This window comes from Bombus vancouverensis, chromosome 7 (assembly GCF_051014615.1).
Source record: "Bombus vancouverensis nearcticus chromosome 7, iyBomVanc1_principal, whole genome shotgun sequence".
NCBI lineage: Eukaryota > Metazoa > Arthropoda > Insecta > Hymenoptera > Apidae > Bombus > Bombus vancouverensis.
In genome coordinates, this window is record NC_134917.1 from 6060266 (window position 1) to 6074279 (window position 14014).

Genomic DNA, 14014 nt, shown 5'->3' on the forward strand with positions numbered 1-14014 from the left:
AAATCTTGATCGGTCTCAGAGCCTTTAAAACCTAATGAGTATTCAGTATCTTATATCTTCAACTATATCTACGATTATTTATCAGTACAATCATTCTACAATACCTTCTATTATATTTTATCTTCATTATTCTACGTGAAATATTGATTACCTATTCATCAAGTTTTCAAAACATTGCACTCTATAAAGATTTTCAAGACTTCCACAATTCTCAAAACTTATCGAAACATTAAAATCCAAAACTGATCGGAACTTTCAACAGTTTTTGGCATCGAATCGTACTCCTACTGATTCAAATTGCGACAGTATTGTAAAGCATCGAATTGGTTTGAATTGCATCGAAATTGAGATTCAACTGTTTATCGTTAAACATCGATCGATGCCAGACGGTGAGAAGTTTCGCACAGGAAAAGCATTTGGAATTCTCGAAAATTATTGGACTGGAATTCACGAATAAAATATGGCCACACGGTGTATCGAGTGAATTTAGGACGTAGGCTTCTTTAACACGCGTGAAATTTAGAAAGCAGACTCGTATTCGCAAGAAGAAGAAAAAGAAAGATGCCAGGGTAGAAGACTAAATGTTTAAGAGAAAAAGTAAAAAAATAAACTTTTCCTGTACTAAAAATGTTTTTCGATAATGAAGAAGCATTTTGTGAGATATTTTAACGAATTTAGATTGTTCCTATCTTTAATCATACAAACCGTCATCTAAAGTGATTCATGAAAGTATTTTAGCATTTAGTATAGACAATTTTCATGAGTATATCGCGTGTATTATACGAAATTTTTTGAAACTGCACTGGCATTGTAACGATATGTGTTCCTTACGATTACAATAAAAGAATTTAAAACTAAATGTGACGAAAAAAAAATAGTGAGCACAGTCCCGCTCATGGTCACAATGTTTGAAAACAGAGTCCATTAAGATAAATTGACTGAAGAAGATTGCAAATGAAATGTGTTAACGCAACGTTGGCCTTAATGGTTAATAAAAAAAAAACACAATGAAGAACATTTTCCACACGAAAGATGTTTTCCAGTAACGAACAAACATTTTGCGAGATATTCGCTGCTTTTTACGGATTTAGATTGTCCCTATCCTCAGTTATACAAACCGACACCTACATGAATATAATAATAGACATAATGGGTAGTGTTTATTTGGCTAACCGCCATGCCGCCCAAGTCTGCATTCTCGCGCGCAGCTCCCGGACTTGCTGGCCAATATTTACAAGTACACAATCGGCCGTATACAAATCATATAATTAATTGACAATGTTTTTCCTTCCAAATTTCCGCGTTCGCCACAGGGGCGATTACTTATCGTGCTTCGGAATGAAAACGAAACGATATTGGCCGTAACATTATCGCGTCCCGTTATGTAACTCGTAACTTCTAGCTCGCGTTTTATCTCCGCATTTTATCTCTGCGCTTTATCTTCACGTTTCTTAACTTCATTCTTTCCCTTTTTTGTTTCCGACTTCGCGCTCATGGCGTTATTAAATGAACTTCGAAGATCATGATACGTGGAACGTTTAATGTTTTGGCTGGCCTTGGAGAAAATACTTGCATGGGAAGTAGAGATGAACGATAAGGATGGAGTTGAAGATCTCATTTTTATTCGTTTTTCTTGTTGTAAGCTACACTGGTTCGTTCGCCAAGCTTGGGAAAAATACCAAGATTTTAATTAGCTTGTAGCTTTAATATTATGTTAAAATCTTTTGTATTTGAATCTTTTAGTTGTTAACGTTCTAACAACTAAAAAGACTTATGATGCTTCAGGAAAAGCGTTAAGAAAATTGAAACAAGAAATAATGCATATCAATAACGATCTTTTCATACTAAGATACAATTTAACAAACAGAAGAAATTAAAGTTCATAAAGAAACTTAATTTCTTATAATACACGGAATTATCATGAAATATATTGTTCCATAATTCTAGTGGTTTTATTAACATTTTTATACGCCATTATTACATATGCCACTATTGATCCGTCCTCTCTTTAGAAGTATTTCAACTAGAAACGTAATTTCTCATAAAAATGGATATTATTCACTAACTCCTTTCAATCGGAAAAACATTTGTCGACAAATTCTCATATTGTTTCATCGGACAGACGGAAACAAAATGTTTTTCTTTGAACCTACTAGAGTAATAACGCTCGAGTAAAGAAGTAAAGCAGAACCTTTTATGGAGAGTGACTAGTAGAACCAGTTCCGAGCAGGTGAAGACCCGAAAAGATAAACACGGAAACAAAGTACAATGAATGCTTTGGAGTAACTGTTCTTACGGTTGCTTCTACTCCCACTGCTACGCCCATTCAAATGCTTCTACCGCTTAGTGTATGATCATTTATACCTATGGATATGATACCTGTGAACAAAATCTACAAACCTATCGCGATTATAATCGCTAATGATCGCTTCGACTTGAGCTTCCTCATTGTAGTTTCTTTAGTAGAATTAAAAATGACTAATACGAAGATAAATTAGTGTCAGCATTTAAGAGTATAATGGCTCATTCAAGTAATTTTTACGAATATATTATTTGCTTTGTACTTTTAAAAATTTCATTTCCACTGTAATAAGACACAAAGTTCGTTATTATATTGGTAAAATTTGAAACGTATCTGAAATTTATGTTCAGGCAATATCGAGAGGTTCATATATTAGATACAACCTAACAGTGTCCAATTAAAACAGGATTATTATGAATCAATTACCTTGATTGAAATCCACCTGGCCGAAGGAAGCGCTCCTAAATGGCGCACCAGCTCTGTGAAACGTAAGAAGAGGCCCTCTGGGCTCCAATCTTGTGATCGCATCCCTGGCTTCGCCTTCGTTGCCTGCCCCGGATGAGGCGTTCAGATCGTCGCACAAATCGTCCACACATGTACCACTATCCACCACCGAATCACTGTACTGTCTCAGGTGTTTCGCGCCGTCCGCACTAGCATTCAGCTCGTTTTTGATGTCACTTACGTCACCACTGTTCCTATCATGTTGCCTGACCGACCGCGAGGTTCTCCTCGAGTCGCTACATAGCTTCCTGCACGCGTCATTACTCGACTCACTGAAACACTCGTCACCGACACTGTCACTCCGGTTGATCGTTTTTAGCTGGTGTTGCTGATTTCCCGACCCATGACTCGTACCCTCACTGTACGTGTAGCTTCGACAAGAAGGTCGACCATCGCAGCGACCACATCCTTGATTTATTGTCTGGAGGAAAAAATTGGTTGTTCGTTGAAATGATAGAATTTTTATTCATGAAGTTATATATTGCATCTACTGAGTATTTTCAAATATATTGTTAGTCGCATCGTCGTGGTGAATGAGACTTGGATATTGTGAACTTCTTAGGTTGAGTATTTTCTAAACAGTACTTTTATAACAATGATTCAAGAACAATGATTACTATTATAGTATGATAAACAGTAATATTATATAATATGAGAATCTGAAAATCTGGTAATTCAAGAATTGTCTTACATTGTAGATCTTGTAGTAATGTAAGACTACTCATTTTTATGAAGCTAGTGGCACGGAAATTAGTATAATATTTTAATCGCGTGATTAACAAGAATCTTTTAATCCTTTTGGATATGAAATTCCATTACAATATTTCTAACTAAATCTCTGAACTGATAGCTTATAATACTTCATCGTTATATCTTAAATATTGAACGGAAAAAGAAATGCTGAAAAAGATCTAAACACTCAAAGGAAAACATTTATCATCAAATACCATATTTGTTTTATAAATTTCGGCGAACTCATTTCATATACGAGTGAATATAAATTATTATTTAAAAAACAGGAAACAGAAACAGATTTTCAGTCTCTTTCCTGCGGAAAGATAAAAAGTGGAAAAAGTAAGAAGTTGCTAGAAGTGACAAAAAGATTTATTAATTAGAAAGCGAATTCTACTTACCTGAGGATAGTTCTGCGAGGGTGGTTGATACCCACTGGGGGGTGGAGAGGATGCTTGAGCCCGCGAAGGTCTCCTAGGTGGTGGTACCGGGGCTGGTCCCTTGAGTTTCTCGGTGAGCTCTCGAAGGCGCTCGGCCTTTTCGCTCCGGGGGCCGGAAGAGGACTTCTTGCTACTTCCTCCTCCGCCCCCGCTCCACCGGAACCTATGCAATCGGTCCACCGCTATCACTGCTGGTTCCTGAATACAACAGATTACGTTTTTATCACCACAATATTACCAAACCAAACTTTCATCCTATAAGTTGTAAAAAAATTCAGAGTTACTTAATATCTTTACTTCATTTTTTACCTAATAAGTTTTTAAACTAGTACTCAAAAGTGTTTTTAAATAGTAATCAAAGTTTAAGTGCCCAGTTGCATTCAAGAAAACTGCGGAATGTTTGTCTGTGAAATTAAAATTTTAGCTTTGACTATAAGGTTTTCTTAGGTTTTTCGATTCTGTTCTTTCTTATAAGTTTTTTAAGATCGTGCACTCGCGACCAAACCAATTTTTGGATCGACCGTGCTGCGCAGCGTGCGCTGCCTCGTGCTTGCCGCGAGGGAAAAGACAGATGACGACCAAAATAGAATATCGTTCTTCGACTAGACACCTACGTATCGTACACATACGACTTTTCGATTCTCTAGGCTTGTCACTTGCCCGGCGATCAATTTTTATTCTCTCTGTTTTATCATCTCTCATTGGAATTCGACCAAGCCAAATTAACAGGTTGAATCAAGTTAACAGGTGAACTAAAATTCAACAAAGGCAAACTCGTTCCTTGTCAGTTGAAAATTAATCTGGCTTAGCCAAGAATTGCAAAATCCACGAATTGTCAAATACATTATACTCGATCCGTTACTGTTTTCCTTTCTTGACAGTTACAGAAAGAAGAGCAAAAGAAATACTGGTGTTCAACGAGACGGATATAGATAAAAGAGAAATGGAAAGAAATAAATAATAATCAATCCTCGCGAGACCTTCCACGCCGACCCCCATCTCCAGCCATTAAAAATACTACACCTCTACCACTTGTAAGCCACCTCTCGAGCTTTGACACAAAGCGTTCTCTCAGGTCGAAGACACGTCGTCCCAAATTCCTACGAACCAGCTCACTCTTACGAAATCACAACAGTTTTTCTACAGCCTCTGAAGCGTTCCTCTGATCAACGTATTCCCAAAAATATCCTCCAGAACGCGACTGAAAACTCTCATCACAAAACTCCAATCTACTCAAACTATATAAACCTATTGTATGTTCATACATCTTATCGATAATTCATAATCCACGATCCACTTCGCATTTACACACGATCACATCAACGTATAAAGGATCAAATCAGAAATCGAATCAGACCAAACCCAACCAGAAAGATAACCCCAAAGATAACCCGAACCGAAAGGAATAGAAGAAACGTTAATCAACGCAAGCAAATCTTCCTCGAATGTCTTGAACGTTCGAAGAAATACCTGCAGCTTCAGCGTCTGATGCTTGGTCCACTGTGCTAGCTGGCGCGGTACCGAGACGGACTGCAACGTCGGAACGGCGGTGGATGTGTTGAACGATGTCGAAGTGGATGGCGACGAAGACGACGGTACCGCCGCTGTTAGAGCCGCGGACGATTGTGCTTGATGGTGCTGGCCAGTGCTGTTCCCCACCGACGTTTGCAGCATCCCTCGGTTATTATTAGAGTTCACCAACGGTTGCGCCGACGTCGTTGGCGTCGTCAGCGTCGCCGGCTGTTCCACGCCGGCAACACGGCTGTTCGAAAACGTGGGAGGCCCAGGAAAAGGAGCCTGTCCACTACCAATTCCTCCACCACCACCTCCAGCTCCACCTACAACGCTTCCACCGCTTGTTCCGCACGTCGACGTCGACGACGACAACGGGTATGTCGACGACGTAGCGACGTTCGTTGCCGACGGCGGGATCCTTGGCAACGGCAAACGAGAACGTGGACCGATGCAACAGCAGTCGGCGAGGCTCGTGCTCAGATCGAGCGCCGCGTTTTCCGGACTCTTCTCCGTCAGTCTTTCGCGAGAATCGCTCTCCCGAGAACTCCTCTTTCGACGTCTTTCCTGCGATTCTTCCCGCGAGTTCGATGGCGGCAAGCTTTCCTGAAAAAAAAATTTTTTTATTTATTTATTTTTTATTTGTTTGTTTGTTTGTTGATTTATTTCTTTACTTAAGTGATCTATTTGAATTGCTTTGAACGTTTAAGTCGAGAGGAAAATTGTGCTGAGAGAATTGTGGTTTTTATTATTTTTAGTATTTGGTATTTTTTGAATATCAATTGTCTTGAAATTAATTTATGTGAAATGATATTAGTTGAGAGCTTATGATCTGTACATATTTTGTAAAATTCTTTTTGTTGCGTTATTCTTTCGAAATACATTGGAGTGCATAATTTTTAATCTTATGCTGGAAATTAATTTATAAAACACATTAGCAAGTTACAGTTTGGAATTTTTTACATATTTCTCGAGAATTCGAAAGAAACATTTAATTATACTTATGTAATAAAGCAGAAGGTCAATAAAAAGTTGAATTGATCGGTTTTTGTCTTCTAAGAGGCTCAAAATGTCAAGAGAATCATTGAAAATCTGATCTTTTATTCTTGGTTACTTCATATCAAGGAAACTTATTGAAACAATGGCACTTACAGAAACTACGTTTCGCATTTGATTAATTGAAATCTTAAAGGGCACTAAATTGTACACTTGACAACTCCAAGTTAAAACGACTACTAGTAGGCTAGTTTGATCAAGAACATATGTAAACTCCGAAAATAGACTCCAGAAAACTGCTGAATCTTTACATTGTCATGTTACATGTTCTACGATCAGCAAGAAACCAACTACGCACAGTTGCATTATTACGGCGTATAAAATTTCGTTTACAATTGAATACTTGACATTTTTCTTCCGCATCTCCCGCGATATTAAAACTCATTATAGCACTTATAATTATTTGAACCGTTCCTTATATATTTTTAAATAAATCATATTTCGACATAGAAGTAAAAGGAATTAGCCTTTAGGTATGAAGGTATTCAAACAAAGACCTCACGAATATTTTATTCCTAATTTGTAGCCCGCTATGAAAAAAGGCGGCCTCTCATGCATGTAGATCAGACCACGTACTTATAGTCCTTTGTGTAATATAGCACGAAAGCAGCGGAACAAATGGGACCGTTAAAGCCTATGAAGTGGCTTCGTACATAAAGAGACTCAAAGACTGCTTCTTGTGATACCGTGTAAAACGAAACATAGGAAGTAGAACCTGCTTGTACAAGGTAATTTCACCTTGTCCTTGCCTACGAGGGAACACCTAATTTAAATATTTTTTCTATTGATCATTCATTTTCACCTACGTATTTGCAATTGTACATTGTGACTAAAACTAGAAGAAAAAGATTGAAAAGATCTAACGTATAAATTCATATTTAATTTTAATTATAACTATTCTATAATATTATATAATATATATTATAACTATTCGAAATTAATTTCTTAGAAGTTAAAAATTAAGTAAATTATTTCATTTTTCTCTGTCCTTGACTGCAAAGAATGAAAATCTTCTTTCATTGAAATATTTTAGCATCTTGAGATGTTACTGAGAATCTGTAACGATTATTCGCGTCGTTTTATAATTATCTATGGGTTCGATTGATACGTGTATAAGGACGATTATGGTAAAGAGGATAACAGAGGAGACAATGGCATCGAGACAAGGTGACGTTGTTTCTTCCCACGAACGAGCCGGAGATAAACTCCTCTGAAATAGATCTCTGACTCTTGTATGCAACACGGTGTACGGGGGATATGGTGGAAAGTAGAACCATCTAATCTCCTTTCTGGAAATCCTCCTGAGATAGTGAGATACGTTTCGAAATGTCTGCTTCGATCTTTATTCTGACGTTTTACGTTGCGCGGCTGAGAACGAGATACCACGAGGAAATGCTAAAAAGAAAAAGATAAAGAAATACCTATGCTTCGTGTTGCAATAACACTATAAGAGACCTATATTTACACAGTAATCATGTATTCGAATAGAGAAGATTATTTGAATATATCGAGTAGCTTAAAGAAATCTTTTCTACTTGAATAAGCTGATCTTTCGGAGATTCGATATATTTATTTAGGTTAAGTACGAATTTAAATTCAAGTGTTTCAGATACTTGGAGAATTTAATTTTGCTTAAGTTACCTGAGACGTCTAATGAAACGAGTTTATCTCGAGTTCCTGGTATTTAAAATTCGTTGAATGATGATATAATGTTACTAAAGTTTACGATTTACTATGCGATTCAAAGGATTATATTCTGGTACTAATAGGGATATGTAGGTATTTATTGTGTAATATTGTAGTATATCTATTTTAAAATGTATATATGTACTTATTGTAGTCAGTAGAAATATAAGTGTTATTTATTTAATACACGTAGTTTTTGGAATAAACTAAACGAATAAACGAAATAATTTTGAAATTTGAAATTACAAAAATAAATATACTATGATTAAATATTATATCATTTACAGATTGTAAATATATACATAACATATACATGTTTCTTTATATAAAATTACTGTAACTTGTTGCATCAACAATTAATTCAATAACACTATCATAAATATATATATAGAATAATAATCTTTCGAACACCATGGTGTCCAAATATTAATCTATGAAAAATCTTTATAAAAATTCAGACTAAGGAAAAAACAAATCTTGAAAGGCCACCATGTGGAAAGACTAAAAAGGGTTGAGATTGAGAAAAGCGTTCACGAGGCGTCTAAAATCGGAACATGAGAGTCAGATCATCGGCTCCCGATCGGCCGACGCGACGTATTCACGGTGATTTGTTGGTGAAGATTCAGGATTGAAGGACTTGGCAAAGTGTTCGCGGGCTCGGCCGCGGTACGTTTCGCACGAGATTTTCACGTCGCCGCTACGTGTGCGTATGATGTCAACGTGGATATTATTCCGACCGGACGAGGACGGGCATCGGTGAAAAATAGGAAGAGGAAGAAAGAAGGAATAAAAAGGGAGATGGCTCGAAATCAGTACGAGTCACTGACTGGCGGCATTCTATTTACGCGATCGACTCTATATTTAGAATTTCCGACATCTTCATTTTGCTCACCGCGAAAACGTCTCCTCTCTGTCGCGAATCCGTCGAAGGTCGTCACGACAGTCAACGGAGTTTGGATTCTTATTTAGCTGGACGCTGCGTCGGTCTCGCGGCTCTTCATTCCGCTTAACCAATAAAATTTCGCTGGCAACACCACCGTGAAATTTCAAAAACTTCATATCCCCTCTTCCCCATTCCGACCTCTCGTTGACGCACTTTGAACAACAGTACAGTCTTTTTGAACCGTATTTGGATACGAGGAATGCGACTCGTAATAAAGGAACTGTTGTACATAAGTACTCTTATAATATAATATGCTCTTTTTAAATGTTGCCAGTGGTAATAGACTTCGCGTCATACATTGTGTGAGAATGCATTTAGTTGCTTTGATAGAGATACAAAAACTTGTTGCGTAACTCTTTCTGTAATTATAATAGCACAAGGTTTGTCGTTGACGTGATTCTTTTTGTGTATACATTCTGTAGCTTGCTCTGTTGGTAAAAAGAATAGTGTAAAATTGAAGAGTATAATAATAAGCAAGTGAATTATTACGGATTGAAACGAAAGATATCATTTAACCATATTTATATTTTCTGAATTGATACCGACTGCTTTTTGTGCTTATCTAACAAAGAATAGCTTTCACGCGTTTAGATAAATAGAATTTTAAAAGAATTCTCAATGACGAAAGAGTGTACAATAATAAACATAAAAATTGCTGCAATACAAAAACATAAAGAAACCTATATATAAATGTACAGAAATTTTGAACAAGTTCCTTTCGACGAACGAGGAACATTTCAAACACACCAAATTTTACTAGAACAGAACTATTTCATCATACAGGACAATTCACTCTCGTCCATAAGTATGAGGACACTTATGAATACTTATTGGGAAGTTCATTAAAAACTTCATTAAAAAAAAAGAATTATTTCATTTGAAACTAAATTATAAAAAATCCACGCATTCGATATTACAAGAATAATCTCATCAATTTTATATAACAAAATTAATTCCATTCTTGTTTACGTGCGACTGTCGTATTTTTTGATCATTTTGTTCAATACTAACGTTTATATTATCGATGTATTTCTTGTTATCTGGTTCTATCCAAGTCTCTTACCTGAGAAAGTCTGAGACCGTATCTGGTACCACCTAAAACCACGTAACCACCGCCGACACTTCCCCCTGTCATGGCTCTTGCAGCACCCCCAAGCCATCCTCCGAAACCACTTCCTCCTGCCTTCTCCGGCCCGCCACCGCCGTCTCCACCGACGCGGGGCATTCTTCATCCTCCCTTCACCCTGCACAGAATACAAGGCAAATTACGTTACACTCTTCGGCAAAAATCCATTAAACGTATTATGTATTTAATAGTCCCTTCTTCGTCTCTTCCGTTAACAACCAAGGTCTCCGTTATTTTAATAGTGAGTTTGTACTGGCAATGATCTTATTATGGTGCTTTTCCATCGTGGTTTATGAACTCACCGGCCGCGTTATGACGTAAAGTAAACTTAAATTGTGTTTTGAGTAAATACGCCATCACGGTTTTACCGTCTGATTCGACAGGAAGCGAGCATAAATTTCGTGGCAACGCTTGACGTGCGATGTGTATTTTTCTTTCTCCTTTCCATTTTTATTCTTTTCTTTTTTTAACATTAGAATTATCTGGATGGTCCAATTTGTAATTTTCCTGAAAATGTTATAGTTTTAAAACGACGAGTTTTTGAAATTTGAATAATTTATCGTACAATATGCGAATAAAAAATTTCATTACATATTTTTTCATATACCATTCACTTTGGTTCCCTTGCTATAAATATTGTACTTTAGTCATCAGTATGTCATTAATGTATTTTTTAATATCTCTTCTGCGAATAATTAGTTTGCAAAAAAAGGTTATAATAAAATAGGTAGTAAAATGTTATAAAAGCTTGATGTTCCTTTAACGTAGAAAATTAAATAAAGACAAGAATAATTTTCTTAGAAGCTTGATGTTCCTTTAAAAGTTTGATGTTTCCTTAATATAGAAAATGAACTAAAGGCACAAATAATTCTTTTAAAAGCTCCATACAAAACATATCCTTATCGTTATTATACCAAAAAGATTTATTGTGAGTTCTTTGACGGATTGAAATGTTTAATCAATTCAATTTAATAGAAAAAATGAACTATGCACTGATGATAAAGGTACCTAAATACTTACTCTCCTATATTTTACATCACATGACACAATTTTTCAACATTTTCAAGAAATTATATATGTCAATGTCAAGATAACGTCAGGATCTGTTCACTATAATTATCAATCTCACGAACCACTCTTCATCTTTAACCTTTTCGATGTACAGTACATAGACTATAGTTTGGTTAATATATGAAGTACTTCGGCAACTTATACTCTTCAGGCTCCACTATCATAAATTAACCATGATAGAACAGAACACGAGCAATGTCGATAATATCGCGACTTAACGTTCACTTTGTTCACAAATCAAACCTCGTAAACGTTTCTTTTCTCACAGATTACGTTGATTTACAGAACTATTCCGAAGCTTTCACGGCGCGCGTACGCAATACGTCTTCGAGTAACTTTAATGAAACTTTCTCGGGAATCGACGAGAATTTCATTCAGTAACGGCAACGCGTCGTAAATAAATAAAATCGTTCTCCACAGCTATCGGGGAATGCGCAAACGTTCGCAAGAATTCAAGAAGCGATTGTGGTGCGTGAGTGCGTGCGTGCGTGCGTGCGTAACATGGACGCGTGAGTTCGCATAATCATGGTAGTTCAATTAGATTTGTTTCTGTTATGAAAAATTTATAGAAACTGTCCAGACTGATGAAATAGCAGTTTTTAGATATACATTTTCTTCTAATTTATTTCGCATCAATTGTTTAAAACGCAAAGGCTTAATTTGATAATACACATACAATTTCTGATTCTTTAAGCAAAAATAAAATTTAGTGGCAGTACATATTATATTAAACTAAGTGATGTACATACGTAATATTTCATATACTCGTGGATGATTAAATGTAGATTATTTATTTGTGATGTAATAAATGTACCGCATCAATTGTACCAATTTTCTTCATGATATTGATCGTACCATTCATGTAAGTAAAATTTTACAAGAATGTATTGGTTATCTCTGAGTAGAAAATATAATTTTAGAAATATATGCCTTCTACGTTTATACTCATATGTCACGTATAATAATAATTTGCATAGTAAAGGTTATGTGTTGAATTAGGGATGTAATTGCCCATTCATAAGAGAAGAATTTGTCGCATAAGGCCAAGAATTATAAAGTTTATCTACGTTTCGCCATATTGTATATGATTAATGTCAATCGGAAATTGACGTCATCACACCGTTACATCCGATTTAGGTGCCACAGACGATTTCTGAACAGAAAAGGAAAGCATTTAAACTTTGCTAAATATGGAAGCGACATTTAACTGTAAAAAGTCCAACAAAGAAATATATCTGTATTCTTCATTCTTCGTTTAACACTTTGTGATAGAAAACAAATCTTACAGATCCGTAGTATGATAGAAATTTGGCACAAATTCGCGCATCTATAACTACAAATATGTGATCTCGCGTAAACTATCCACCATGAATTCATCGTTTCATTCGGTGAAGCAACCACTGTGATTTGAACGAATAAATCTGGAGACCGGAAATTGCTGTTGATAATCGCAGTGCGCTCGTCGATGAACGAGCAATCAACGAATAAATTGAAAATCCCAGATGCCTACTATTTCAAACGATTCGAGTGTTGCATTATTTACTTTAATGTCATTTAGATTCAAATTTATTCATGGAATTCGTGAACAATCGTGTACGAGAATCACGAACGAAAATAATAGTGCAAAAATTTCATTTATCTCTATTACTAGAATTTTTGATGTGGAAAACACAATAATTAAGTTCAATTAACAGAACAATTAAAGTAATATTATTCGATTCTTACAATCATCATGGATTTATTTTTACAATTATTTATTTCTAAAATGCTTACATCTTTGAATTTATGAAGTTATATCTATCCTTCTTTAAGTATTTTATATTAAAATACTTCTTCTTAGTCATGAAGTTATATAAAAGTCAAGAAACTAATAAAAATGGACTATCATATCTTTCTTTTGTAATCTTCGAATTATACCATATATATTAACGACCACACTATCTTTGCAAAGCTGGCTTTCATCTAAACAGTATCGCGATGGAGACTTTATGATTGCAAATATTGAGCGTTTATAAATACCCGTGTATGTCTTTTCTATTTCCGAATGCTGAAGGCTGACTATATCAGAAATTGAAGTGGTTCGTACGTCTTCTCAGGTCTAAAGAAACATTAAGAGTCCATCATCCATCTCCAAATAATAATAATAGCGATTATATAAATCATATACTGCTGAGTAAATCCTATACTGTTAAGAAGATCAAGTTTATTTACGTACAATGTTTTATGAAAGTATTCGAACACGTAGAAAAGTTTTATGAATATATTATATGAATTGTATAAAATATATAAAACATTTTTGCATATTTCATTAACACTTTAATGACATTTGACTCGTGATTATATTGGTCTTGGAACCATTCCGAAAATGTATACAGAAGTCATATACATTTTCAGATTCATCTCTAATTTTATCAGTACGCATAATAATGACAGTTGTACCTCTTTACAATTCTAATGAAATTTCGAAAAGTTTCGTATAACACACATAATATATTCATAAAAAAATGTCTATATAAGCATTCGTATATCTACTTTTGTAAGCTATTGTATAAAGCAACGAGAGACATTGTTTCTCAAAAGTTGAATTACGAGCTTTTATTATCGCGAAAGGCAACGGTGATCGCGTCGTTCCGCTGGCTTTA

The 14014-nt window shown here is 35.6% G+C and overlaps 1 protein-coding gene across 10 annotated transcripts in view; it reads right to left on the reverse strand.

The window, feature by feature from the left end:
• The window catches only part of LOC117164247 (rho guanine nucleotide exchange factor 17), a 71500-nt gene that overhangs the window by 46276 nt on the left and 11210 nt on the right, over positions 1–14014 (reverse strand). For all 10 annotated transcript variants that reach the window (XM_076620301.1, XM_076620298.1, XM_076620296.1 and 7 more), the window contains exons 2-5: positions 10239–10419; positions 5449–6096; positions 3940–4176; positions 2729–3227 (exon numbers count right to left, since the gene is read on the reverse strand). In XM_076620301.1, the coding sequence (XP_076476416.1) occupies positions 2729–3227; positions 3940–4176; positions 5449–6096; positions 10239–10400 (1546 nt within the window). In that variant the 5' untranslated portion in view covers positions 10401–10419. The remainder of the gene's footprint in view (positions 1–2728; positions 3228–3939; positions 4177–5448; positions 6097–10238; positions 10420–14014) is intronic.